The sequence below is a fragment of the Lates calcarifer genome, linkage group LG21, assembly GCF_001640805.2.
Source record: "Lates calcarifer isolate ASB-BC8 linkage group LG21, TLL_Latcal_v3, whole genome shotgun sequence".
Taxonomy (NCBI): domain Eukaryota; kingdom Metazoa; phylum Chordata; class Actinopteri; family Centropomidae; genus Lates; species Lates calcarifer.
In genome coordinates this window covers 808059-836026 of record NC_066853.1, presented here as the reverse complement: position 1 = coordinate 836026, position 27968 = coordinate 808059, and the positions used below count along the sequence as shown (strand labels likewise).

General features: G+C 44.0%; 1 protein-coding gene across 1 annotated transcript; it reads left to right on the top strand.

The window, feature by feature from the left end:
* The first annotated feature begins 25 nt into the window (after positions 1 to 25).
* On the top strand, positions 26 to 27770 carry col4a4 (collagen, type IV, alpha 4). The gene is made up of 48 exons (XM_051065508.1): positions 26 to 163; positions 2310 to 2472; positions 2606 to 2648; positions 7186 to 7257; positions 10801 to 10935; positions 11055 to 11099; positions 11193 to 11309; positions 11446 to 11514; positions 11629 to 11664; positions 11746 to 11808; positions 12309 to 12344; positions 12865 to 12906; positions 13164 to 13244; positions 13345 to 13389; positions 13481 to 13543; positions 13817 to 13861; positions 13989 to 14042; positions 14146 to 14206; positions 14297 to 14401; positions 14501 to 14656; positions 14749 to 14838; positions 15413 to 15573; positions 15646 to 15718; positions 15837 to 15943; positions 16031 to 16214; positions 17825 to 17893; positions 18004 to 18111; positions 18196 to 18264; positions 18696 to 18845; positions 18989 to 19150; positions 19276 to 19443; positions 19526 to 19669; positions 19805 to 19912; positions 20014 to 20192; positions 20480 to 20543; positions 20669 to 20743; positions 20913 to 21020; positions 21243 to 21350; positions 21611 to 21682; positions 22050 to 22087; positions 22152 to 22281; positions 22393 to 22500; positions 22587 to 22742; positions 22837 to 23085; positions 23224 to 23340; positions 23543 to 23731; positions 23849 to 24132; positions 24763 to 27770. The coding sequence occupies exons 2-48, from the start codon at positions 2426 to 2428 to the stop codon at positions 25027 to 25029; spliced, it is 5052 nt and encodes a 1683-aa protein (XP_050921465.1). The 5' UTR covers positions 26 to 163; positions 2310 to 2425; the 3' UTR covers positions 25030 to 27770.
* The last annotated feature ends 198 nt before the right edge of the window (positions 27771 to 27968 follow it).

The window sequence follows — 27968 nt, the reverse complement described above, 5'->3', positions numbered from 1 at the left end:
ACCATCGCAGATGGTACCAGGGGATTTTATTTTGAAAACTCCGCGGTGGAAGTGCTGGTGTGTTCTCGCGCAATTGCCGCGGTGTGAAGGTGCAGAGTTGCGCCGCGGCTTCACTTTGACTGTGACATGAACACAGCGTGAAGCTCCGGTCTGAGACCTTCAGGTAAGACTCACCTGAGCTCCGTGTTCCCTCTGTGTGTCTCTGTGTGTGTGTGTGTGTGTGTGTTTGAATCTGATCATCGATCCCTGATCAGCTGATTGACCGTTAATTAACCGTTAACTGGGCTCTAATTAGCTGCTGACGTCAGCGGGTTAATTAGTGAGTTAATTACTGAATGGATGAAGCTGAAGAGGAGGGGAGCAGTAACGGAGTAAAAGTACTCCGTTACTGCTCCCCAGGCTGCTCCGCTCTGTCTGAGTTTAACTGATCGATATCAATTGATCAACTGATTCGATGAAAACTGAAAAAACTTGATTTAAATCCTTTGTTTCTGTTAAACTGTAAAAACTGAGAGTTTAAATTTACTTCAAACAAACTGTCAAATACTTCATCATCAAAGTAGAAGTACTGCATTCATCAGTGTACTTAAAGTACTGGCAGTGAAGTGTATTTAAAGTATTCAAAGTAAAAGTATTGATTACTGACTGTTATTGATGAATACTGATGGTGATACGTTCAGGTGTAAACTGTATTTTACAGTTGTATCTGGCTGTTTAAAGTAACTGCAGCTGTAATGGAGTAAAAGTAGAAAGCAGGTAATACTACAAGTTAAATATGTGTACTTTAAAGTTAAAGTACTGCAGTAAAAATACTTCATGTCAGTGACTTACTCAGGTAAAGTCGATCCTTTAAACTCACCTGCAGGATTAATGACATCACCACAGGTTTGGAGCCAATCAGATTCCAGTATCTGTCAGAGTGTGATAGAGGACAGGTGAGCTTAACACTGGTGGAGGCTGAGCTCAGTCAACAGTAAAAGTACCACACAAGTACCAAATACAAGTACCAGGAGTAAAAGTACTCTGATTTTAACCTGCGAGGATCAATAACAAATAAATAATCAATAAAGTCTGATCTTCATCTGCAGCTGTTTGATGAAGAGTAGAGAGAAAATAGAAACACAGTAGATCTACGTCATTAATTCATGTGTCATGACTGAGAGAAGAGCAGACTGAGGTGCTAACTCACAGAGGACCAGGACCAGGACCAGGATCAGGACCAGGACCAGGATCAGGACCAGGATCAGGATCAGGATCAGGATCAGGACCAGGACCAGGATCAGGACCAAAATCAGGACCAGGCTGAGGAGGAGAGGCCAAGGGAAGGTTGAGGAACTGAATCAATGTGGTTTAAACAGAGAGCTGATGAGAAGTGTGAACAGGTGTGTGAGGGTCAGGTGACCTGGAGAGGAGGGAGAGTGTGAGGACACCTGGGCTGAGGTGAAAACCACGTCTCCTCGACCTCCAGGAAGCACGAACAGAATCTGACAGTGTTTTCTCAGCCAGGATCAGGACCTGGTCCTCGTCTCCTTCACTGCTTCCTCTCTTATCTCCTTCAGCAGAGGAGACACTGGAGCTTCCTTTACCGAAGGAAAGAATGATGTCCCATGATTCCTTGCAGCAGCAGCAGCATTTAAAGCAACACGTAGAAACAACAGAGCTCCTGTTTCATGTTTAAGCTGCAAAGTCATCGTGAAGAAGACTGTTTACATTTCACCACAACAAAACACAACAACACAATAAAGTTGGTTTATCAGTTGGACCACAGCCCTGGATCCAGCCACCAGGTGGACTCCTGATGAATCCACCTGCTGATCGCTAACTGATCAGGAAGTGATCTTATGATCTTATAAAACTCTGAGTCAGAGGAGTATCAATACTGAACTCTCTGATCCGAACCAAAACAAACACAGCTCTGATATCACCGGTCCTGGTCTGAGCGGGTCCTGGTCTGTAATGATCAGACGCTTCCAGTCACTGTTGTTCTCAGATCTGTTGTGTCTCAGTGTCTCTGCGTGTTTTATTGAGTCATGGAGGACGTCTTCTTCTGCCTCGTTATCTCTGTCTGGTCCAGATGTTATCAACAGTTTAACTAAAGACACACAAGAGGAACACAAACAAAACATCTCAGTTAAACTGTTCTCAGGTCAGATCAGCTGAGTCACTGAGCTGAACTGTGGAGATAACACAGAGAGAGCGAGCTAAGATGGCCGCCACAGGAGAGCAGGGAGAAGCTCATGTGACCAGCCTGAGTCCTGGTCCTCAGAGGATGAACTCTGGTCTCAGTTTGTGTCTTTGTGTCTCTGCAGGACGACCGCCGGTGTCGCAGCATCGCAGTGTCCTCGTTGGCTGAGATCCCTCTGGAGGCGGAGCCAGAGCGAGGAGCCGAGTCGTGGGCGGGACTTCCTCTGACAAGGGGCACAAGATGCTGCTGACTTCCTGGTCCGTCTCCTTCAGCTACACCTGGCTCAGGTAAAAAAAAAAAAAAAAACACAGTTGTCTGCAGCAGCTGGAACATCTGTTTGAACACCTGATCAGTCCAAGCTGCTGCCTGCTGGTCCAGGTGATGTGTGTCCTCAGCTCACCTGTCTGTCTCCTCCTCCAGGTGCCTCCTGATGATCCTGACGGCTCCTCCTGCAGTTCTCGGGGTGAGTTAAAGGGCTTTTATTGTGAAGGAGCAGAGGGTTTGGTGTGATGTGTGGTTGTTCGGAGGCTCAGCTCTGCTGCCTTTGGTCATGTTGATCAGAGGTATTGATTCTATCGATCAGTGCTATTGATCTTACTGTCTTCAGTGAACATCATTGACTGTCAACTCGTTCATGAACGTTAGCTGCTTCTTTTGTCCATAAACCAGTGTCTTAACAAGAGATATGATTGGCTGCTGGAGGAAACAGTTTCACCAATCAGGAGCTACAGTGTGTGATTCTTTGTCGTTTAGTTTTTCATTCGTTGATCACAACCAGAGCTGAACGATTTATCAAATTTTAACCAACACTGTGATGATCAAACCTCAGAGTCTGTGATTCTGTTTCCAGCGCCTGACTCTGACTCAGTGGTTAATTAGGTCTCATCGTTGTCTCTGTGACAGACAGTCATGTTCACCAATCAGAAGTCAAAACGATTGTGTAAACGCCCACTAACAAAAAACACCTGGAAGGAAGCTCGTGGTGAGGAAAATGGCCGCCGCCTCAGAGGACAACTCAGGTCGACAACTCATTAAGTTAAGAGACAGAAAAGCTGCTACAGGCATCTCTCAGTCTGCTGACAGGAAGGCTAGCTCTAGTCCTCTCCTCTGTATATGGCAATATTACAGAGTCCAGGAGGGGACATAAAGGAAAAACAATCGGAAAAAAAGATGTACTCTTGCAAGATCTCAGAAAGATTTCTAGAGATTTTTTTGCCTCCATGTCCCCTCCTGGCACCACAGCACAGCACTTTCAAAATTTCTATCACAAATCAAATCGCAATATTGGTCAGAAAGATCGCAATTAAATATTTTCCCAAAATCGTTCAGCCCTGATGAACAATGTCATTTTCAAAGGTTCCTTTTTATTCTAGTTTAAATCTTTTTGTCGTGTTTGTCATCCAGTCGTTGTGTCATGCCTGTTGCCATGGTAACCACATACATATTTATAGACATAAACTTTGAGTCGACAAATATTAGATTAAAATTTCACTGATTAAAGAAGGAGATTAAAATGTTTCCATCTTTTGTCGACTGCACCAAAAATAAATCAAATGACAGAACTAAAATACTTTTTCGTCAAAAGACTGAAACTGGATCAGAGTCAGTTTTCAAAGTTTTAAAACTTGATAATACAGTGGACGTTTCCTTTAATGTGAGTCTGTTTTGGGGGGACCACTTGTTTGGTTCAGGTGAACTCAGGTGTAGAGGACTGTCTGGAGTCCCACAGGGTCCTCAGGTCTTCTCCTGTCTTCACACCAGAGATCAATGTGAAGACAGGAGGAGGGATGGAGGGATGATGGGGAACTGATGGAGGGTGAGGTATAGAGAGTTTGTCTTCTTATCTAAACTCTCCATCCTGGTCGAGGTCGTCAGGTTCAGTCTGTCTGCGAACAGTCGTCCAATCAGCTGTCCCGCTGTCTGCTCGGCCAATCAGCAGCATCTCAGATGGAGGGATGATGGAGGGATCATGGAGGGATGCATTAATGGATGATAGCAGAGATGGAGTGAAGATGGAGGACGGGTGGATGGAGGATGGTGTGAGTGCAGACAGGTAGGGAGCGGAGTCGTGACAGCAGATGGAGCGCTGATGGAGGATAAATGGAGTACTGATGGAGGGAGGACGGTTGCGAGCACAGACTTTCAGAACAAAGTCGTGACAGCAGATAGAGCGATAGCCACATTCCTGCTGCTGATAGCCACGCCTGACTGATAACCTCGTTTACACAACGCTGCAGGAATGTGGCTGCTACACAAACACTGCTGCATGCTGGGAAACTCACCGTCTGGGGCCCACAGAAAAAAAAACACTCAGTATATCAACAGGGACCCTCAGTGTGGGACGTAGAAAGGGGGACAGAGTCAGGGCCTTTTTAACAAGAGTTTCCTACCTGGTCTGGTCCTACTGCTCAGTAACCAGATTACTGATACAGAAAAATACTTGATTACAAGTAAAAGTGCTGCATGCAAACTTTTAAGTGAAAGAGCAGAAGTATTATCAGCAAAATATACTTCAAGTATCAAAGCAAAAGTACTTGCTCTGCAGAAAAACAAAAGAAGAAAACTCCTGGACGATTGTGAAAGGTTTAATTCATGAGCAGGTTTTCTAGAACATACATGACCAAACACGTGTTTTTCCTATATGAATGTGACGTGCGTGTTTTCCTTTACAAACAAATAGACACGTGTTTCTGCAGCCGTTTGTGTTTAAAGGTCCAATGGTTTGATTCATATCTGATGAACAGAGGCTGCTTCACATCTGTCCTCATTCAAATGGTTCAAAGAGTTTGCGGGTCAGAAAAAGTGAAGCATGATTGTCACTGACGTTATCTGATAAACACACACACACACAACACAACACACAGTCAGCTGTCTGCTTCCTGAGAATCTCAGAGATGCTTGTCTTTCCCTGCAGCGTGTTTACATTCCTCACTGTCTGAAAACAGAAAACACCCACAAACACTGAACTCCCTGCTGCAGTCTGAACATTTATCTGCTGCCTCTGTACACCCCTCAAGATACGCTAAGGGAGGGCAGTCATAAGCCTTCTACAAGTCCATATGTGGACTGGATGGATAGTCTCTAAACAGCTGGTTCCAGGACCAGGATAGAATCCACCTCCTGAGTCTCAGGTTCCTCACCCCTATCATTTAGCAGCTGTATGCTTATTGACAAACTCAGTGACCTGAGACAGAGGAATGGAAAAGGCTTCCTTCCAGTTTTCTATCTCTGCCAGACACGAGAGTTTTCTTCCACCATGTCAGTCCAGGTCAGCAGATCTTCTCAAGACCTTTGGGATCACCTTAGCCTTCACAAAACTTTATCATTCAATGGTCAAGTTGTCCTGTAAAGCAGAGCTGAACTGTTGAGGCTGTGGAATCACCTTGTTCAGTTGCCAGATGAAAGACTGTCCAAAAAGATCTTTAACTGGGATCCTTGGTCATGAGAGGTCAAGAGGTAGTTTTCTACATTGTTGATTTTAATTTCGTCTTTGAGTGTAAAAGAAAAACTATTAATGGTTTATATTGAAGATTGGAAACAAGACATAGCTCCAAAGCCAAAGCTCAGAGATTATCTTCAAATTAAAGATGATTAAAGTAAATTTACAGAGAACTCAAAGGTCTTTGTGCTCAGTTAAGAACTGGTACCTTATCTCTGGCAGATATAAAGGAATTAAAGAGCAGCATTTGAGTGTTTTTTGTGATCTTGGGGTTATTGAGGATTAATTTCATTTAGTATTCTGTCACACTCTATATTCTGATTTAAGAAAAGGTTTGAGTGAAGAACCCTGACTTGTTCTGGTGTCTGATGCTGATATGTTGTGTCAGTTCTTTAACGTGGAGACCTTTGTTCTGGCAAGGTTTACAGAAGATGCTCAGCAGCTGAGACAGAGGACTCTGTATCCAGTGTAACTGTTGAACTTGTGGAAGTGTCCATTTTATTTTTAATGTAGCCGTCAAGGTTATTATTAAGTGTCTTGTAAGTTCACACGGGCAGTCAAACCTTCTCCCTGTCAGACCATCAGACCTCCTGGTTCCAGAGGTCCAACTTCAAACTGTTTGTCCACCAGCTGCTTCTGTCTTTACTCCGTGTCTTCAGCCTTCAAAGGGATGCAGGACAAATTTCCAGAGGCCGTTGATCCAAAGCACCTACATACATTTTTAGCTACTAGTATTTTAGAGATTGTTTTGTTTGATTCGTACTGGAGATATTTCAGGTAATATTCATGTCCTTAGTATACTTTTGTTGTGTTTGATTGTGTTGTTCTTTCCGTATTGTATTCATTGTCATGTGACTGCAAGACAACTTCCCCATCTGGGATACTGAACTGAACTGAACTGAACTGAACTGACCACAATCACTGATCTTTGGCCTCAGGTGTTCTGGTACCAGCTAAGCTTATGGACAATCCATGACTTGTATTGAGGTCTGTTAGTAAGACAACACTCAGATCAGGGAGCTCGTGATCGTCCCTCCAGTAAGTTTCTCCATCATCGCCCATGAAGAGCTACAGAGTCCCCAGGTATGAGACCAACATGTGGCTTCATGTTGGTCTCCTACCTGTTCTCTGGGAAAACTGTTCTTGACCAGAGTCCAGTCCTCTGCAGGAGTCTGGTTCCAGACCTGGTGTTGTGTCCAGACTGCTACCGCTCCACCTCCTGCTCAAACTCATTCCCAACAGCTGTAGCCAAGACCCCAGCCTCCACAACTCTCTGCTTTGGGTTGAGCCCCATGTTTGTTCTCTGGGAGAAACCAGGTGCTCACCAACAACCTCCCCGCCCAGGTCTGGCTCCAGGACGGGGCCCTGATCTCTAACATGGACGAGGCAGTTTGATGTAGTTGTGGGGGCACGTTAACTCCTCCTATGTAGAGGAGGTGACTCTGGAGTCAGTCGCGAGGCTGAAAATACCTGTAAACATGTCATGTTGTTGTTGTGATGATGTCATGATGATGATGATGATGTCACACTGATGATGTTTTTGCTCTCTCTTGGTTTCCAGGGCGACCAGACGGAGCCGTGCGCCGGGCGGGACTGCTCCACCTGTCAGTGTTTCCCAGCCAAAGGAGCAAGGGTGAGACTCCGCCCCCCACTAACACATCACAGCCAATCAGAGCTGCAGCTGTGATGATGTCATGCTGCAGCCAGGCTCTGTTAACAGACCTGTGACACCTTTACTGTCGGCTCGTAAACCACAGAACACACACACACCGAGACGCACACAGTGTAATAATGAGCTGGTGGACGGAGGAGTGGGGAGGAATGTGTTGGAGTTAATTTAACAGCTGTTGACCTTAAACTGAGTCAGCAGATTCCACACACACACACACACACACACACACACCAGTGACACAGCATCGTCATAGCAACATGGACTACACAGTGTGGTCCAGATGTTTCAGTCCAAAGCCTCTGTTTGTTCCAGATGTTTAACACAGTCAGAGTGTGGCCCAGATGTTTCTGACCGGTCACAATGGAGTCCAGATGTGTGTGAACATGGTGTGGTCCAGGATTTCTGTCCACACTCACTGTTTATTCCAGATGTTTACAGTTATAACGTGGTCCAGATGTTTCCAGACAGAGTCACAGTGTGGACAGATGTTTCTGTCCTCAGTCACTTTTTGTTCCAGATGTTTGTGTCCACAGTTACAGTCTGATCCAGATGTTTGAACCAGTGTCTGTTTAGTGTCATTTAATCCAGGAGCCAATCAGACGGCTCACAACATGTCACATGACCGTCTGTTGTCGCTACAATCAGCTGATCGAGTAAACAACAACATGTATCTGTCAGATTGTCGTCCAGGACACAAACAGAAACTTGCGAGTCTGTGTGTGTGTGTGTGTGTGTCGGAGTGTGTGTGTGTGTGTGTGTGTGTGTTTGTACAGCTGGGGGCAGCAGACAGGCAGAGAGGATTGTGGGAAGGCGTCTGTCTCAGTGATTTCACAGCTCAGCGGCTGCAGAGAAAAGAGGACAGAGAGCGGACTAACAGAGATCACAGCTGTCACATCTCATCACACACACACTCAGTACACCGCACACACACACACACACACACACACACTCAGTACACCGCACACACACTCACACACACACACACACACAGTACACCGCACACACACACACACACACACTCAGTACACCGCACACACACACACTTCACATCACTGATTCACACACATGCAACCAGAACTCAACTGAAAAATCAGCAGGTTGATTCTGATGGATCTGCTGATTTTATCTCGCCACAGATAATCAATAATAGTCAATATCAGTTTGTCTGCTGATTGATAATGTTCTCTATTGATCATCATTATATTAACATATCTTTTTAAACAGTTTATTAATGTGTAACTTTGTCTGTGAAGCATCTGAAACAGTTTAAACTGTGTAAAGTTATTGATCGATAACAGAGCGACATGGTTCTGATCATATCTGACGATTACACACAGACTGACTGCTTCGTGTCGTCCTGATCAGATCAATCAGACACTCTAATCAGCAAAACAGAAACTCAGTCAGGTGTTAGTCCAATCCTGAATATGATTAAAACCTGGAGAGTTCAGAGCTGTTGGTGTAGTTTGTCCAGCAGAGACTGTTCTGTGATGAACACCTGTGTAGACTGATCAATCAGATTCGTCCTCACAGATCCAGAATCAGTCAGGTTCTGGAGAGAATCCAGGTGTCTCTGAGCAGACCTCGCCAAGCCTCACCTGTTTTCATCATTCGTATCAACGTACAAACACGATTGAGTACAGATGTACAGTCCAGTTCAGACTGGTGCAGAACATACACTCACCGGACACTTTATTAGGTACACCTGTTCAACTGCTCATTAACGCTAACATCTAATCAGCCAATCACATGGCATGACTCACCAAAGCGGGACAACAGAAGACTGGAGAAACGTTGTCTGGTCTGATGAGTCTGGATTTTCTGCTGTGACCTGTACCTAATAAAGTGGCCAGTGTCAAACTTGTCAAACACTGACTCTGCTGAATGGGTTTTATTCTTCTTTTCTGTGAGTGAGCCTCACCACAGTCAGACAACACCACCACCTTATTTGGTGAATTCAGGGATTTGATTTCGCCAATGATGGAATCTGACAAACATTCTGCCGCTTCATGTGCGGGCAGCGTCATCAGGCTGAAACCAGCAGTTTATAACACGTCTGTGCAGTCTGCTGAATTTGGACCATGGTACGAGAGGTTTAGGAGGAGGATTTTAAAATGTTCCTCAGATGAGTTTGTTCTGAAGTTCAAACTGAAGTCGGTTCACGCTGACGCTTTAATCTGTGTCTCAGTTCTTACAAAGAACCGGAGACTAATTATTGATTTTTGGCCGTGAATCTGGATTTTTATTCATTTTATTCATAACTTCTCTTCCTTTGTGTGAAGGTGTGTGTTTGTATTTTGTGTATAACGTGTGTGTGTGTGTGTGTTTCAGTCTAATCTGATGTCTGCTGATTTAAAGGAACATACCTCTGTGTGTGTGTGTGTGTGTGTGTGTGTGTGTGTGTGTGTTGTTCTTGTTGTTGTTATGTCACACTGCCCTCCTGTGGTCACATAACAACATTGCATGCATGTAGTCTGTAGTTAACTGTACAGTATTTAGTGCATCAACAGTAAAAATTGCTGTTAGTGCCCCCTACAGGCTGCAGTGGTCATTGCAATTATCTAATTACTAATCCAGGTTTACATACTGTTATCAGGTTAATTTAATCCTGTTAATTCTCAACCAGCTAAACTGGGTTTGAGGGCTGATTATTATCTGGAGTGCTCTTATTTTGAAATAAAGGCTCAATGAGCACAGTTAAAATCATGATGAATAATCATGTGATTGGCTAAGAGCTGATCATGTGATTGCAGATACTGTCCCAGCATGCAGTGGGGCAAAAATTGAGATTTTTGAGTTCTATAGTTCAGTAGTGACTTGAATGTTCTCATCTAAACTCGTGATTATATCAACATGCTTTTATTGTGAAAATAAGAAAAGCATTTGTATCTGGAATTCAGCCCATGTCTGGGGTTCACCCTAGAACCTCTTGGTCCTGATTCACAAACTGCAGGTTCAGATTTAAAGAACCCGTTGTTCTGGATTAATTTTAATCTGACTTCAGAGAACCAAAAAATCCAGACTCATATCAAACTGGTGCACTCTACTGGATTCTGCAGATCTTTTTATCAGGTTCTGTCAGATTCTACTGGGTTCTAACAGGTTCTGTCAGTTTTTATTAGGCTCTATTAGTTTCTGGCGGGTCCTATTGGGTTTTAGACAGGTTCTAACATGTTCAACTAGTTTCTATCAGATTCTGTCAAGCTCTAATTGGGTTTAACTTGTTCTACCAGAGATTGTATCAGGTTCTAACAGGTCCTATGGGGTTTTAACAGATTCTATTAGGTTCTACAGTGTTCTAAGTTTCTATCACATTCACACAGTTTCTAACAAGTCTAACCTTCTCTAACATGTTCTAAAGGTTCTACCAAATTCCATTGTGTTCTACCAGGTTTTATCAGATTCAGTCAGTTTTAATTGGTTCTAATATCTAGATATCTATATTTCTAGTAGATTCTAACAGCTTTGCTCATACGTTCTAACTGTGTTGCTTACGTTGTGCAGGGTTCTCCAGGTGCTCTGGGACAGCAGGGTCTTCAGGGGCCCCCGGGGTTCCCGGGTGCTCAAGGGCCTCCAGGAGAAAAGGGCATGAGAGGAGATGAGGGGCTGACAGGAGCTGCAGGACTGAAAGGAGACATGGTGAATAAACATGGTTCTGTTGTAAACATGATGGTTCTCAGTTGTGTCTACAGTACGATGTAGAACTGTACAGAACCCTGCAGCACCGTCACCTCATTTAACGCTGTTTGTTGTTCCAGGGAAATGTCGGTGCTCCTGGTTTTCCTGGTTTAGAGGGAGTCCCGGTAAGAAGCCCTGCCCCCGTCAGCCTGTCAGCTCCTCTGATTGGTCCAGCTGATGTCAGACTGTGAACTAACCGTTTGTGTCTGTATGTTCAGGGTCATCCGGGTCCTGCTGGAGGTCCTGGTTTTCCAGGTCTGGATGGTTGTAATGGGACCAGAGGGCAGAGAGGAGATCCTGGATATTCTGGAGAACAGGGAATTGATGGTGCACCGGTCAGTAACACTGATCGATCAATAACAAAAATTGATGAGAACCTTTTCTTTCTTGAAATGATCTAAAACAAGAAGTAAGTACAGTCTTTAGTGTGGTATTTGGTAATCACCATGGTAACTGTGTTTTGCTCTGCAGGGTCTTCCAGGACCAAAGGGATTTCCAGGAGATCCATCAGTCTACTTCATACAGTACCCTGGAATACCTGTAAGTACACCTGTACTGTAAGAACACCTTTTCTGTGGACGTGGTTTCCATGGAAACCAGATTATGGGATGTTTGGATGCTCCTCACAGAGTAGATGTACTTTGTGTCTGACAGGGAGACGTCGGACCCAGTGGACTTCCTGGACTACAGGTGAGAGTAAACACACAACAACCAACAAGCAGGTGACACGTGAAGGTGTAACAGCACTGACAGGTGTGTGTGTGTCTGCAGGGGGAGCAGGGTCTACCTGGACCAATGGGAGGACTGGGTCCATCAGGATTGGATGGGACCAATGTGAGTCAACAAGAACTGAAACACACCTGATCATTATTATACAGAGAATACTACTAGTAGTACTACTAAAACTACTGCTGATAATAATAATGATGAACATTAACATGAATATCCATCGTGCAACTTTTGTGCATTTCTTAAATAAACATCTTCACAATTAATACTTAAAGTCTGTTATCTCTGCTTTTATTGAATCTTCCTGAAACCTTTTGTTGTTTTTGTGTACTATTACTATTATTATACACACTATCTCCAAAAGTATGACAACCAACAACTTCAAAAATCTTCAGACTCTTATTAATGTTTATTTTTTACTTTGATTAAATCTCATTGAATATTTATTTTTTAAATCTTAATTTTTTATCCTTCCCTGGATTTCATTTGAAATGTTTTTATACAATTTGATGTAAGACACCTTGGTGCTTTACAAATTATTATTATTATTATCATTGATTGTTGTTGTTGTTATATCTACTGATAATATCTGTCTCTCTGTCCAGGGTCTCCCTGGTCTGCCTGGTTTCAGAGGTCCACCTGTGAGTATATACACACTACAGGAGAATCATTTTACTTTATGGTTTCTTATTTACCTTGGGCTTTATTTACCTAACCAACACAGGAAACCAAATGTTTATTTGGAATATTATATTACATTATATTAAAAGCATTTTCTTTTATAGAAACATTTAAAAACATCTGTATGAAGCTTCAGACAAACTTTTCCATACTAGTTATTGATCATATTGGTGACTATGTTGATATTTGTAATTGAGGATGATTTACCCTCAGTTACTTTAATTTTAATGTGAAACGTCTGTTTAACTGACTCCCTCAGTGTTTTATTACTTAGACTTTATCCAACACTGACCTTTATTTGTTTTAATAGTTGGCTATTTATTTTATATGAGAATTTATGATTAATAATTTACAGTGAACGTGCACATGACTGCACTGTGACAGAACTATTGATTATAGATCAGTATGGTAGTACCTGTTAACGACAGACTGAACTCCAGGTGAGCTGATCTAACAGGTGCTGATGTGTTTGCTTTTCAGGGAGAAAAAGGTCGATCTCTGCCTGGACAGAAAGGAGACGAGGTACAAATATCTGGAGTTTAAATTCTTTTCTTCTAACCATGCCCCCTCAATGACATCACAACAGGTGCTCCCCCTCTGACAGCTGCTGAAAGACACCTGCTGTGACATCACTGAGGGGGTGTGGCCATAACAGTAACAGTCAGGAGAGTTTTAATCCTGAACTGAGAGGAAACTAGTGCTTCACACTCTGTAGTACCTCTACTGTGTACTGTGCACTACCTCCAGCTGCAGTCACTGTAGTACTGTATCATCCACAGGGGGATCAGGGCCTCCAGGGGCCTCCAGGGCCATTTGAGTACGTCGACCCTCCAGAAGACCTGTACATCAAAGGAGAGAAGGTGGGTGGGACTTCAGTCTGTTACAGCCAATCAGATTACGGCTGCTCTACTTCAGTTCTACTACTACTGATTCTAATGTTGTGTTCTGTCGGTTCCTCAGGGTCCTCGGGGGATTAAAGGAGTCTGTGGAGCTAAGGGACTGCCGGTAAGTCCAGATGTCTGATCAAACCTCTGGAACATCTGGCTGAAGGACAACTTGTTCTGGACATGATTCATTGATGTGTGTGTGGTTTCAGGGTCTGCGCTCTCTACCAGGAATCAAGGGAGAGAAAGGGATTCTGGGATTTCCTGGACCCAGGGTGAGTAATTATCCATCCATCCTCAGTGCAGATGAACTGACAAAGGAACAAAGGAAGGACACTTGTATTTATAGTGCAGGTGATTGCAGGGCTGATTGGGGAAGTGGGAACAGGTGAGGGGGACTCAAGCGCACAAAACCATAGCTGACACAACAAGGGAGGTAATTTCAAAATAAAACAGGAAATAAAACAAAGTCCAGGGAGTCTAACATGGGCAGATCCTGACAGTTTGTTCAGTCTGATCAATTAACCTGATGTGTTCGTGTGTTTCAGGGATTTACTGGCAGACCTAGTTTTCCCGGAGAGAAAGGAATCAAGGTGAGTCAACAAATAATAAGTCAATAAATAATTCTATGCAATAAGGTTATGTCGTCTATGCTCTGTCAGTCAATCAGAAATGAGGATTTTTCCTGTTTTAAAGGTGTGTGTCTGTTTGTGTTCTCAGGGGATTCAAGGAAATCCAGGTCTCCCAGGTCTGATTGGACGAGAAGGTCCTAAGGTCAGTCAGTTTGTCTGTGTGTAATGTTTCAGAGCTAACCAATCCAGACACCTGAGCTGAGTGTTTTCAGTCTGAACCTCCTAACGGGTCTGTCTTTTCCCAGGGTATGATGGGAGATCCAGGTCTTAAAGGCTTCCCTGTGGTGTCAGACATCACAAACAAAGGTACAGATCAATACGCACTGATCGATCGGCCCATTGATAATCAAACACCAGATTCTGTCTGATGTCAGCTAACTGCTTCCTGTCCTCCAGGTGCCATCGGGGATTCTGGGGCCCCCGGACTGGCTGGCCCACCAGGAAACGTGGGGCTGAGAGGAATGGATGGTCCCCCAGGACCCCCCGGTAGAGCCATACCTGGTCAGTACCTGCAGCCTATGAGCAAGGCAGCGTCAGTGTCAAGTTTCACGTTTTTATTTTACATGAGATGAATGAAGTACTTTGATGGACTCTCATCAGGACCAGAAGGTGCTGTGGGTGAGAGAGGAGTTCCAGGATCCAAGGGGGAAAGAGGAGATCCTGGTCAGGTTTATATAGTGGAAATTACACCTGGAGAACCTGGAAAACCAGGACGACCCGGACTTAAAGGACAGAAAGGAGAACCAGGAAGTCCAGGTTCCAAAGAGCTCTTGTTCACCTGCAGTCTCACACCTTATGTCATTATCTAAAGTTTGTTGTCCCTACTTAGGACTTGTTTCTGTCCTCAGGTCGTTACTGTCTTCCTGGGATCCCAGGACAACATGGAGAGCCAGGTCAACAGGGACACCCAGGGGCTCAGGGCCTCCAAGGGTTTAAAGGTCATTGTCTGGATTGATTGATGATTTATTGATTTTTCTGGACCTTGTTTAGTCTCAACCTTTGGACTTTTCAGTTTGGTCTGAACCAACCTACTAAGTGTGAAAGGTACCTCTGACTACAGTCTGGCTGAAAGACTTGGTTTCAGTCTAGATCAAACTGAACCATGGTTCGATTTGTTTGCAGTGTGAAAACACTTTTTTGGATGATTCAGACTTTCAGACCAATCACAAGAAGTTGAGGCTTTTCACCCATTAAGCATTAGAAGACAAAAGTAAAGAAGAAGTAAAAATGAGTCATGGTAGCACATGAGGAGGAGAAAAGTCAACTTGAAAAACACATAAAAATAAGGATGAAGGAAGTATGTAAGGCAAAGCTCTTAGGGTGCTCACCAAACCAAACCAGATCAAACGTAACAAAAACACAAACCTTGGTTCAGACTTTCAGGTGAAAACAGCCTTAGTGCCGAGTCTAGATTGAGAAACAAGAAAACAAAAATCAGAGGCTACATGATGCTTCCCTGAGGAAAATCTACAACTACACTTCAGCTTTTTCAAATCTACCTGTGTGTTTTAGGCAATCGTGGGAACTGTGATTGTGGCCCTCCTGTAGTATTGAGGGGCCCCCCAGGACCTATGGGAGATTCAGGGAATCCAGGGTTTCCAGGAGCCCCAGGAAGCCCAGGGGAGAGAGGACAGAATGGAAACCCAGGAAACCCTGGAGAGAGAGGGAAACCGGTGAGTTACCAAACAACTGGGCCAGAGGTTTTGTGTCTTGTCTGTTTGTTTTACTGATTGTTTTGTTTTCAGGGTCTGACTGGATATCCAGGTGTGAAGGGGGTCAAAGGTCAGAAGGGAGTTGTCATTGAGGTGGAGATTGGAGGTGAGTTTGTCACCTGTCTGCACACCTGTCTCACCTCTCCTGAACTCTGCACATCAGCCAGTACAGCACTGACATGATGTCAGTGTATCAGCAGTTCTGATTGGACTTTTGTCTCCAGGTGAGAAGGGAAGCAGGGGCCCACCTGGCCCTCCAGGCAGAGAAGGACTCTCAGGGAGAAGAGGACTTGATGGGGTCCCCGGGGCCACCGGAGACCCTGGTCCTGAGGTCGGTCAGATCCCCCTGGTGAAGTCACTGCTGTCTTGACTCTTCACCCTCTCTTCTATAAATCTGTTTTTGACTGTTTCTTTTCAGGGTGAAAGTTTAGACAGCTTTCCTGGAGATAGAGGCCTCCCAGGATTTTCAGGGCAAAAGGGGTCATCAGGACCTCCAGGTGCCACCGGAGTGGGTATAGTCGGTGCAATAGGAAATCGTGGGCCCCCTGGGGACCCAGGTCGTCAAGGATACCCAGGTTTTCCAGGGCTACAGGGGCCTAAAGGTAAGAAATTATCTGAAATCAACTTTAAACTAGAAAATGCATTTGCCTGTGGAAAATGCGTGTGAATGCTGAAGCTGAATGGATCGCTGAAGCAATGCTGAAAATGGCTGAAATTACTGTTGAAATGAAGAAGAAAAAGTTGAAAGGCTGAAATTGTTGAAATGCGGAAGAAAAATTTAAAGAGTTGAAAAGCAAAAGTCATTGCTGAAGTTTAAAATGGCTGAAATTAAAAGAGAGAAAGGGGAGATGTAGAAGCTGAAAGTTAAAACCAGTAGCTGAAGCATTCATTTGAATAGCAAGGTTGCAGACAAAGTTGAACATTTTAAAAAGCATAAAGAGTTGAAGAAAGTTGAATAAGCATAAATGTAAAAAGGTTTGAAGCTTGTGATAGTTAAATGGTTTCTGTAGCAGAAAGTATGCAGGAGTAGTTACAACCCAAACAGGGGTGAAAGCAGAAAGGAAAACAGCTAAATGCAGAATCAAAAGTTGGAAGTCAAAATGTAAAAGAGGTAGAAACAGTTGAAAGGTAAAATCAGCTGCTGAGGGTTTGACTCAAACAGTTAAAATGGACAGAAAGAGGTATGAAGTCTTAAACACTGCTTAAAGATAATTCACCTCATCAGTGATCTCTGTGTAAGAGGAATCCACCAGAATGGCCCATGTGTTAATATATAGATGGTAGTTGTGTGTGTGTGTGTCTGTCTGTGTTGTGTTGTGCTGATGTTTTACTTTGAAAATCTCTCTCTGTGTGTGTTTTCTATCACCAACTGAAATTAACTGCAAAGTTACTCCTGATTAAAACTGCTCTAAAACCTGTTTGAAGTGAAACCTGTTGAACTGTGTGTGAATCCATGTCTTCTATGTGCTGTGGAGACAGTTTGTAGCAGGATTTTGACAGAAAAGTAAGTCAAGAGTTTGATAAACAGCACAGACATCAGAGATCAGCTGATCACAGTTACCTGTTTGTGTCCAACTGCACTCACAGGTTGCCATAGCAATATCAAGGTCTCAGCCTCTACAGAGTCAGATTTTGCTCTGCAGCACCTCTTGAACTCCTCCTAATAATTAAAAAACTATAACTCCTATCAATAATATCTGGTAACTACCAGCGCCGGGAGACTTTACTGAACACAGACATGTGCTATTTGTGTAGTTAAAGTGAAAAATGACCACAGTGTGGCAGTTTAAAAACTGGCCTGGTTTGGGTCATGTCTTTAGAGAGCTATATGGAGATGAATGGAGCAGTTGAGGGCTCCTCTTGGTGATCAGAGGCTGCTACCTCAAAAACTGTAAATCCTATGGCTTAGGGAGTCACACTGTGTGACAGAGCACAAAATGATCTACAGATTGAGATATTAATTGTGTGTGAGAAGTGAAAGGTGTAGGCAGGAGAAGAGTTGAAGTACAAAAATTTGAGGAAAAGTTGAAGGGCTGAAGGCTAGAGTGGGTGATGTCACTGCGTGTGAATCCTGAGCATTCACACTAATTAATACTCTAAAGTAAAATCTGTGAAAACCTACTGCGGCAGTGTGTTTCATTACCTGTCTCTGACTTCTATAAATTCTCAATAATCCTTCCCACTTCCTGTTTGACTCCTCCTCCTCCTGCAGGTGACACTCTGCCCTGTGCACCCAAAAACCCTGGCCCCCCTGGGGAGAAGGGAGACCCTGGAAACCCAGGTAAACCCCACCTATAACATCTGTCTGCATGCTTACATGTGTCTGACTTCCTGTTTACCTGTCTGCTCACCTGTGTGCCTGACTTCTCGCTCACCTGTCTGTCTCTCCAGGAAACCCAGGACTCCAGGGTTCTGCAGGTTTTCGTGGCATCACTGGACCTGATGGAGTTAAAGGAGACAAAGGAGGGTCTGGATTCCCTGGAATACCTGGAAGACAAGGTACCAGAGCACACCTGTCACACCTGTGTGATATTGTTACATCATCTCTAACATAATCTTCACATATATCCTCTCCTGCTGCAGGACCTATGGGTATTGTTGGAGATATTGGAGACGAAGGACCTGATGGCGACAGTTACGCTGGAGATCCAGGTACAGTAACTGACCTCACCTGTTGACCCCCTTTATGAGTCAAAGGTGGCTATTTTATATCGGATTATTATCTCAGTAGTTTTACACATCCTTAAAAGGTCTAAATAACACCAGCCCCATCCATGTTGGCCTATTTGGACCCGTTTCTCTGAACCACTGACTGAATCAGAGTCTGGTTGCTTACCCCGCTTGGTACAATTCCTTTAGCCAGAACACAACAGTGATCTCAGACCAAACCAACTGCACTGAGACTTCTAGTGGAAGTGGTCTGGATCTAGTCACAAACAAATTCTGGTGCAATTTGTGTCCCAAAATCCTCCCTGCTTGTCTAAAGCATTTTTGAGATTTGAGCTTTCTACACATACAGATGCTAGTTCAGATGGTCTGGACTCACTTTGTGTTTACAGTATGTTTAACTGTGTGTGCACCAGGTTCTCCGGGGATCCCAGGCTTTCCTGGACTCAGGGGCCCAACAGGGGACCCTGATGGTGGGCCTTCAGGACCCATTGGATTCCCGGGACCACTTGGTGCTCAGGGACCTAAGGGAGTCCCTGGTCCTCCCGGGAAAGATGGACTACCGGGTGAGTTAATGGACCTGAGATGTCCAGCAGAGTTTATTGTTCCATGAGTTGCAAGGATGGGTTGTGTTGTATGGTCGACAATAAACCAGATTCACTTTCTCTGTGAGTAACAACATGACACAACTTGTTTTCTGTTTGTCCAGGAGTCTTGGGTTTGTCCGGTGGCCCTGGACCAAAGGGCCAGAGAGGACAGGATGGAGCACCAGGTGTAACTGGTCCCCAAGGCCCCTCACCTAAAGTCTGCGATGCAGGAAAACCCGGTTCCAGGGGCCCTATTGGCCCTCGGGGACCCATTGGACAACCAGGTAAACTCTTCATTTTACTTCATTTTACATTATAAAGTTACAGTTACATATTTAGTAGTAGTAGCTGTTGGTAAAAGTTCCTCCTTTAATCGCTCAGACTGTGATGACATCATATTTCAATTCAGGCTTTCAGGGAGAGAAAGGTGACATGGGGGAGCTGGGTGCTCAAGGTATTGGCTCTAAAGGCCCTGTAGGTAAACCAGGCACTCCAGGTTCCCCAGGGTACCCAGGGATCCAAGGCCCCTCCGGCCTCATTGGAAACTCAGGACTGCCAGGGCCCAATGGTCAGAAAGGTGAGTTCCTCCCACCAACACACCTGTGTTTCAGTGTTACATGATGACACAGTTATCACTGAAATACTTTTGTGTATTTCAGGTCCGTTGGGGTCCCCAGGCAGGTGCGGAGGGCCAGGGGTTCCCGGGAAGACCGGGGCCCCTGGAGGTCCGGGGAGAACAGGGGAGAGAGGGTTTGTTGGACGTGACGGAGCTCATGGATGTGAAGGGCAAAAAGGAGAAAAAGGTAAGCGCTGAGTGCTACCACAGTACTGCTACAGTACTATAACCCTGTGATCTGACACAGATCTTAATTTCAAGGTAAAATCACTTCAGATTCATCTCCTGCTGTTTTAAAACTCCTCCCATGTGTTTCCTGAAGGCTGTCAAGGGCCCCCAGGGCCTCCAGGAGAAACCAGGTTTGTCCTCATCAAAGGAGACAGAGGAAAACCAGGACCCTTTGGCATCAGCGGCTTCCCTGGACCACGAGGTCAGAGCAACATCATGACAGGGTCAAAGGTTTACTGCTGCGACAAATCCTATGGAGTTCAGACTGAAACTTTAAACATCAAACACACATCTTCTCTACAGGAAATAAAGGTTTTCCAGGAGCTACAGGTAGGCCAGGGTATCAAGGCATCAGGGGACCCCCAGGCTTCGTAGGACCACCAGGACCTCCTGGACCCTGCGGTAAGCCAGGTCCCCAAGGACCACCTGGACGTCGAGGACCTCCAGGAGTCATCGGCTTCCCTGGAGAGACCGGAGATCCAGTAAGATGAAAAGGACTTCATGGGTCAGACGTAATGATAAGGAGATATGAGAGTGAGAGTATGAGAACAGAAACTTTACCTGAGTCAAACAAGAAGCACAGCTACTTGTCGCACCTGTACAGGTTGGACAGTCCAAGGTCTTCATTAGTGAGCATAGCATGTAACTTTAAGAGTTCACTTTTCAGATTTGGAAGTGGGTACAACCAAAGAACTAGAACTTTGGTTTTAGATTTTTTTTAATTGTTAAATGTTCTGAAATACCAGTCTCTTTTTGTTTGTGCTTGCAGGGTGATCCGGGATGTCGAGGAAAATATGGAGAACCTGGTCTTCCAGGATGTCCCGGAGAGAAAGGTACAACCCACCGCCATTAATACAGGAAATAGAAAGAGACAGAAGATATTTAATCTACGACACCGTCATTGATTCTGCGTGTTTACTATTCAAGTTGTTATTTGAAGTTTGCTTTTGTGTTTCAGGTGATAAAGGAGACTCTATTAGTTGTCCCGGTCTACCTGGAAACAAGGGGCCTCCTGGAGACTTTGGGCCCTCAGGTGATGATCTGGTTCTGGTTCTAGCTCTGCAGCAGTGAGATAAGAGAATCTGTTATAAAATATGAGCTTCAGTTATTCAGAACAATATGTATTGTACTGGAGATATTTTAAGACATTGTATAAACTATAAGATGAATTTCTGCATGAATTAGCTGTTTTTCTCTCTCAGGAACTCCTGGACCACCAGGATATCCTGGAAGACCTGGTCCAATCGGGGCTCCGGGACAGAAAGGATGCAAAGGAGATCCAGGGCACTGCGGAGACCCTGGTCCAGCAGGTAAACAGGCTCATTATTTTACCTTTACTGTTAAACATGATCTGAATCATGTGACCTGGCACCAACCAAAACCAGACCATCTGTTCAGTCAGAATGAGAAGTATATAGAATGGACTCTGCATAATGTTAGAAGAAATAATGTTGTCATGTTTGAAACCACTCAGTGAAATAAAATGGGCAATTTACCTTAAACCTGTCTTATGTCTGTCTGGTTTACTTCAGGGGTGATCGGTCCAGAAGGTCCTAGAGGTCATCCAGGTTTACCAGGGAATCCTGGAAAGGCGGGTGCTGATGGTCCTCCAGGACAGCAGGGCTGCCCGGGACTCCAAGGTCAGAACTCAAACCCAGACCTGCTGTCATGTCAGCTATGTTAAATTTGTATTTATAGTAAGGAGAAAAGGTTTAACCAACCTTTTCCTCCAGTCAAGGAGGGGAAAGATGACCCTCATCGCCAAGTGGGTGTCTGATCTGAAACAAAAACAAAATTGTTTTCTGTTGTTGTCGGGTGTTATATTGACCCAACAGATTACAGTGCACAGATGTGAGTTTGATTACATTTTGCTTTTTTGTGAATGACTTTGTTGCATCAGGTCCTCCTGGACCACTGGGACTTCATGGACTGGATGGACTTAAAGGAGTGAAGGGGGACATGGGCACCAGAGGTATAAATCTTTCATATCTTTTGTGGCAAGATTATCCATCCTCTGGGATACTCTGGGAAGAGAGACAGAGTCTATCCAAATTTTTGTTAGTTTGGTGAGTTAGCGGTCAGGCTACTTAAATCCTGAAAGATTCAGCGAAGGCCATTACTGTATTGTGTGCTGGTCCAAAACAAGCATATAACTGTTTTTGAAGAAGAAATAACAAAAATTTAACCTCAGGGCAGATTCAGATCTCAAATATCAGACGGAATTAGTTGGGTTGGGTCTGAAGGCTGAGCTCTGGACTCTAGACAAGAACTCTTGACCAGAGGTCCATACAGAGGTCCATACTTGATATGACATGAATTGTTGGTGATCTTGTTGTCAGACCAGTTTCAGAGTCAGAGATTACAGGACATTATAAACGTAGAGGACTTGGTCTAAACCTTAGTGTGAGGAAGGGACATGTCTCAGTAAAATGTCTTTTTAGGTCGGGGTGGGCCCGGTCCTCCAGGTCATTCCAGGTCTTCCAGGGGATAAGGGTCCTCAAGGTCCTCAAGGTCCCTCTGGTACATCCCAGCCTGGTCCACCGGGACCCAAAGGCCCTCCAGGACCAAAAGGTCTGTAACGGTGAAATTCCCCTCAGTGACACATTGCATCAGACCAACAGTGATGTTACTGTACTTCAGTTTGATTCTCTTTCAGTAATGTGTCGTTATGTGTTGTTGTAGGACCTCCAGGTGTTTGTGGACCTGCAGGTAAACCTGGACCAGACTGTAAAGATCCATTCCCAGGCCCTCCTGGAGATTGTGGTTATCCTGGATCAGATGGAGAGCCAGGTCAGACTTTCACATTCAGGTTTGATAAACTTCAACAGAAAAATCAAACTGAATGGGTGACGTCTGACCTGGGTTTGGTGTTTTAGGTTGTCCGGGGGCCATGGGAGACCCAGGTCCAAACCCTCCAGTACCTGGAGATGAAGGGGACAACGGGGCCCCTGGATACTGTGGGCCACCGGGCGAAAAGGGTTCTCCAGGGCCCACTGGTCCGCCAGGCTGCCCCGGGGATGCTGGAGTGAAAGGTCTGACTGCGTTCATGTGTCTTTATTTCCAATGGGAGCGTACTGATCAGGATGCAGTAGATGGTAATGTTTATGTGCATGTGTGTGTGATCAGGAATAAAGGGGTCACAAGGCCTGATGGGAGTACCTGGTGGTCGGGGTCCTAGAGGTCATCCTGGTGTCAAAGGACCTCCAGGACCAAAAGGATTTAGTGGACCGATGGGTCCAAAGGGAGAGAGGGGAGAAGTCTCTCCCTGCCCCACTTACCCTCCTGCCCAACAGGGCCCCCCAGGTCCCCCTGGCCCCTGTGGAGACCCTGGAGAGAAAGGACTTAGCGGAGAAATTGGCCTGAGGGGCCTTCAAGGTGAAAACAGGAGGTGGACCAGGTCCCATTCAGACTGTTTTCTGTTCTGTCAGACAGAATTACATTGTCACATCACAGCAAACTACTAATGTTAGTTCTAGTGGTCAGCTGATTATTAAGATGGTTGGTGTGTTTCAGGCATGAAGGGGGATCCTGGATCTGAGGGACCAATAGGCCCTGTGGGACCCCCAGGTCAAGATGGAGACAGAGGAGAGCCAGGCCTGCAGGGGGAGAGTGGAGTAGTGGGAGCCAAAGGTGAGGTCTTTTTAAAAGGAATTATATTTCAAAACACCATGGACAACAGAGCCACGGAATTACTAAGACTGGGAACACTGTGGTCCCAGGGAGAACTGGAATTACTATGACTGAGGTCTCCTGAGTCCACTCACATTCAGCTTGGGTTAGAGATGTTTATGCAGTTGTTGTATCATCTGAGGGGATTTGTTTTGTGTCTCAGGTGAACCTGGTCCAATAGGTGACAGAGGTTTTCCTGGACCAACCAAACACTTGAACTCGGGCTTCCTGTTGGTGAGGCACAGCCAATCAAAGAATATCCCCACCTGTCCATTAAACATGAGGGCCCTATGGCACGGATACAGTCTGCTGTACCTGGAGGGTCAGGAGAAGGCTCACACTCAGGACCTGGGTAAATATATATACACACTTCAACACAAAGAGACACACGATTACATGTTCCTCAGGGGAACCGTACTGATAATAATAATAATACTGATAATATTTAATTTATTGATAATATTTCCAGGTCAGGCGGGGTCATGCATGCGTGTCTTCTCCACCATGCCGTTCTCTTCCTGTAACATGGGCGCCTGCGCTTATGCCAGCCGTAACGATAAATCCTACTGGCTGTCGACAACGGTGGCCGTCCCCAGCTTACCTGTGGACGGACCCTCCATTGAAGACCACATCAGCCGCTGTGTGGTCTGCGAAGCTCCCTCCTCACCTGTCGCACTGCACAGCCAGACCGCCAACCAGCCACTCTGCCCCCCCAATTGGACAAGCCTGTGGACCGGATACTCCTTCCTCATGGTTGGTACTGCAGTACTCAAACTACAGCTAACTACAGTACTACAACTGCTTCTAATAAAACCATCAATTCTACTGCTAATGTGGTGACTACAGGACTTAAATTACAAGTACTACTACAGTACCACTACTGTTAATGGTGCTGTTGCTGATACTACAGCTACCACCACTGCTACTGTTAGAGCAGAGAATACTGAAAATTACTACAACTTCTAGTACCACTTAACACCTGCTACTCCTAATACTTAAAAGATTATGGTAGTACTGCTAATAATAATACTACATATACAAATATCATCACTACTGCTACAAGAAAATGAACTTTAACTTCAACCTTAAATTTAAATTCAACAAAACTTAAATTGAACTCAATTTAAATCTAAACCTAAACCTAAATTTACAATTAAAACTTACACTCACCACAGCTTAAACTCAGCACAACATAAACTTAAATTCAAACCTCATCTTAAACCTAAACCTGAAATTAAACTTAAACTAAAACTTAACTTAAACTGATACCACTTGATGTAATAATACTACAGGAACTGTTACTGCTGCAAACTTAAAAATTATGTCTGCCTGGAGGAAGTCTCTCTCACCTGATGATGATGTCATTTCCTGTGTGTGTTGCAGCATACAGGTGCAGGTGATGAGGGCGGTGGCCAGTCTCTGACATCATCAGGTAGCTGTCTGACAGACTTCAGGGCCCAGCCCTTCGTGGAGTGTCAGGGGCCTCGAGGAACCTGCCACTACTTCTCCAACATCTACAGTTTCTGGCTGACCAGAGTGGAAACAAGCCCCTACAACGATCCCTCCACCACACTGACCGAGGGCTGGCAGCAGAGGGGGAACATCGGGAGGTGCAACGTCTGCATGAGGGAGCACGAGGGAGTTCGATAGATGCTTCATCTCCTCCTGCACGAGGGAGTGAGGAACTCCTTCTCCACCGAGGGGACGCACAAGACAAGACTCGTTTATTTGAATCTGTAAGGAGAGACTGTCATGTTAAAGATAACGCTGCCAAACAATCAATCAGTCATTCATTCAATCAGTCGGCCCTGTTCAGATCAACAGGAGTGACTTGGTGCAGCACAAATGTCCAAAGTGATTTGTGTCAACCTTTTACAAACATCACAGACGGATATTTGAACTGAGGTTGTCTGATGTTAGAGATTAATTTTAGGTTTCACAGCAGAGTCACGATATTTGATCCCATCTGAATCAATAGATAAGTCACATGATAAAAACTAGAACATGATCAGCCAGTTTATTTTACACTTTCCAGTTGGTGTTATTTAAAAATTCTTGAGGATGAACATGTGAGTATTTTTGTCTGGTGCAGTCTAATTGCTGGTTTTAGCCACCAGGTGCTAACATCAGAGATATTTCAATTTTACACATTGGAACAATTAAAAAAAGACAATCCACAAATTGTAACAATGACAGACAGAGCTGTTGGTCAGTATTTTTGAACCAGTCGGGGGAATCATTATGATAGGCTTGTTGATGCTGTTAATGACTCATTAAACTGAATTGTTCAGGAGCTGCTACTCCTCTTCAGCCTTCAACTGTACTCAAATTATCATTATTTATTTATAAAATTTATCCAAACCTATAATCTGAAAAGTTCTTCTAGCTTCGTCTTGTTATTTCAGCTACGTTTAAGGTCAGAGAAAGTATGAGACCTCCAATCTATGGCAACATCCGCCGAACTAGCTGGAAAACATAGTTGGAAATAATTTGTTAACATCTTTGACTCATAATAATTCAATGTAAACATCATTCAACCCCAGTTTGAACCCTAACGTGATGAATTTAAAAGTCATATCTAGTTGTCAGGTGAACACCTTGTATTGAGTGAATGCCTAAACCTTTAGTTGCTATGGAAACCAGACTGGTTTAATCTCGGGGCTCGCATCATTTGGTGGCTGATTGAGAAGTTACAAGGTTTTCACCACATTCCGTGATGTCACATCCTGTAACAGTTGATTGGTTGGTGCATTGGGAGGGACGTTCTCTCGTCATCAGACGTCAATGACAATGAAAAACTTGAGTAAACTTTAGCACCACCCCCCACCCTGCCCTGCCTCCAGCCAAGCCCACAGCCCAACCAGACCTGCACTGAAAATGCATTCTGATTGGTCAGCTGAACATCAGTCTGATTGGTCAGCTGAGAGGCAGTGACTGCGTGTCATTGTCAGTCAGTATTTTGTTAATAAGTAGGGAGAGAATCGTGTGAGAAGCTGTGAATATATTTGACATTAAACCTTGAAATTTGTTTTTGTTCCAGTTTTCTTTCAGATCAGAGGAGTTTGAAATTTGGATTGGACACGTTCAGTTTTCAGATTAGCCGTGTTCAGATTTCAGATCAGACGTGTTCAGATTTTGCCTCCCTCAGCTTTTTAAAAAATGTTTCAGAGTTTCAGTGTAAAGACAAAACGCAGCGCTGACGTCTGCTGTCACATTTTAACACAGAAATGATTCGACTCAAGATTCAAGGTCCTGTTACTGAGTCGAACATTTGAACAGGATGAGCTGCAGCAGATAACCAGGAACTGAACCAGAGACAGAACCAGGACATATTCAGAACCTGAAACTGATGTTGTGAGTTTATCCACATTCATCCTGTAAAATTTACTGTTTGTTCTTCACTTTGTTGATTTGAGTATTTCTGTGTTATGAATAAAGTTCACTTGAACATTTGTCTGATAGACTTCATATAAAAACTAAAGGTCTGTAGCCACAATTCTAATGTTTTAATATTAACAGATATATAATTTAACAGAATGAACATATGGCAACATATTTTCAAAAACCAAGTTACTTCCTGTTTCTTTAATTTATGAGAATAATATATTTCTGGTCCTGGTCCTGGTCCTGGTTCAGGTTCTGCTCCTGAATTATCTCTCTGTGATTTGTAAATATGTTTGAACTCAACCGTTTTTTACTGTAAATGTCATCAGAGTATTTATTTAGCCTGAAATTAATGTTGGTGCTATTTGATGTTTCATTTGTTTGTTTTTATTTCGGTAAATAGTGACACGGTGAAGCCCCGCCCCTCCCCATCCATAAAATGACAAACCTTAGGCAGATTTTTGTTTTACATTTCTGTTTGTTTTGTTTGTTTGTTGTTTTTTTGTTTTGTTTTTTGTTTTTGTTTTTGTTGTTGTTTTTTAAGAATTTATCAGGATGGAAATTGAACTTCAGTGATCAGAATTTTTTTTCTGTCAAAATGTTTTAGGTAAACACATTTTTGAAACATGAACAATTCAACATTTTAAGATAAAACACAGACTTTAACTACAATTCCCATGATGCTTTGAAAGGAGGTCTGTGTTTAATACTGAAAATCGAACTTTGGTTTCAGTTTTGTTAAAATGTCAAGTTCAGATCAGCAGTAAACAGAAAAGATTAAAAAAAAGAATAAAATGAGAAAATCAGGTGTGAGAAGTAGGGGCGGGACTTCATTGTTACCTGAGGAGGGTGGGGAGGGGGAGGTGTCACCATTTCTTCATTCTGTTTTTATTGTATTTAAATCTGTCGGTGATATTTAATCTCTGTAGGAGGAAACTTCCCACTAACACTTGTGAAACATTTTACTCTGTGGACGGACGACTTCAATAAATCGCATCAAACTTTGACTGTGACTCTTTTACTTCACATCCTGAAGAAATCTGATGATTTAAATCAAAGTAAACACAACAAACATCAAAAGACAACAAATGATAACACAACAACCTCAACTTCTACCAGAACAGGTAGTACCTGCTATCAACAAGTATTGTTGCTGATTGGACAAACAAGCAAACAAACAAAGAGTGATAGTTATGTTTTTTTTA

Bases quoted from the DNA above. Each gene is read 5' to 3' on its own strand.
- col4a4 (XM_051065508.1), top strand. From the start codon at position 2,426: ATGCTGCTGACTTCCTGGTCCGTCTCCTTCAGCTACACCTGGCTCAG. The intron at 12,345-12,864 runs GTGAGTATATAC...TTTGCTTTTCAG, and splicing joins CTGGTTTCAGAGGTCCACCT to GGAGAAAAAGGTCGATCTCT. The intron at 21,021-21,242 runs GTAAACAGGCTC...GGTTTACTTCAG, and splicing joins CGGAGACCCTGGTCCAGCAG to GGGTGATCGGTCCAGAAGGT.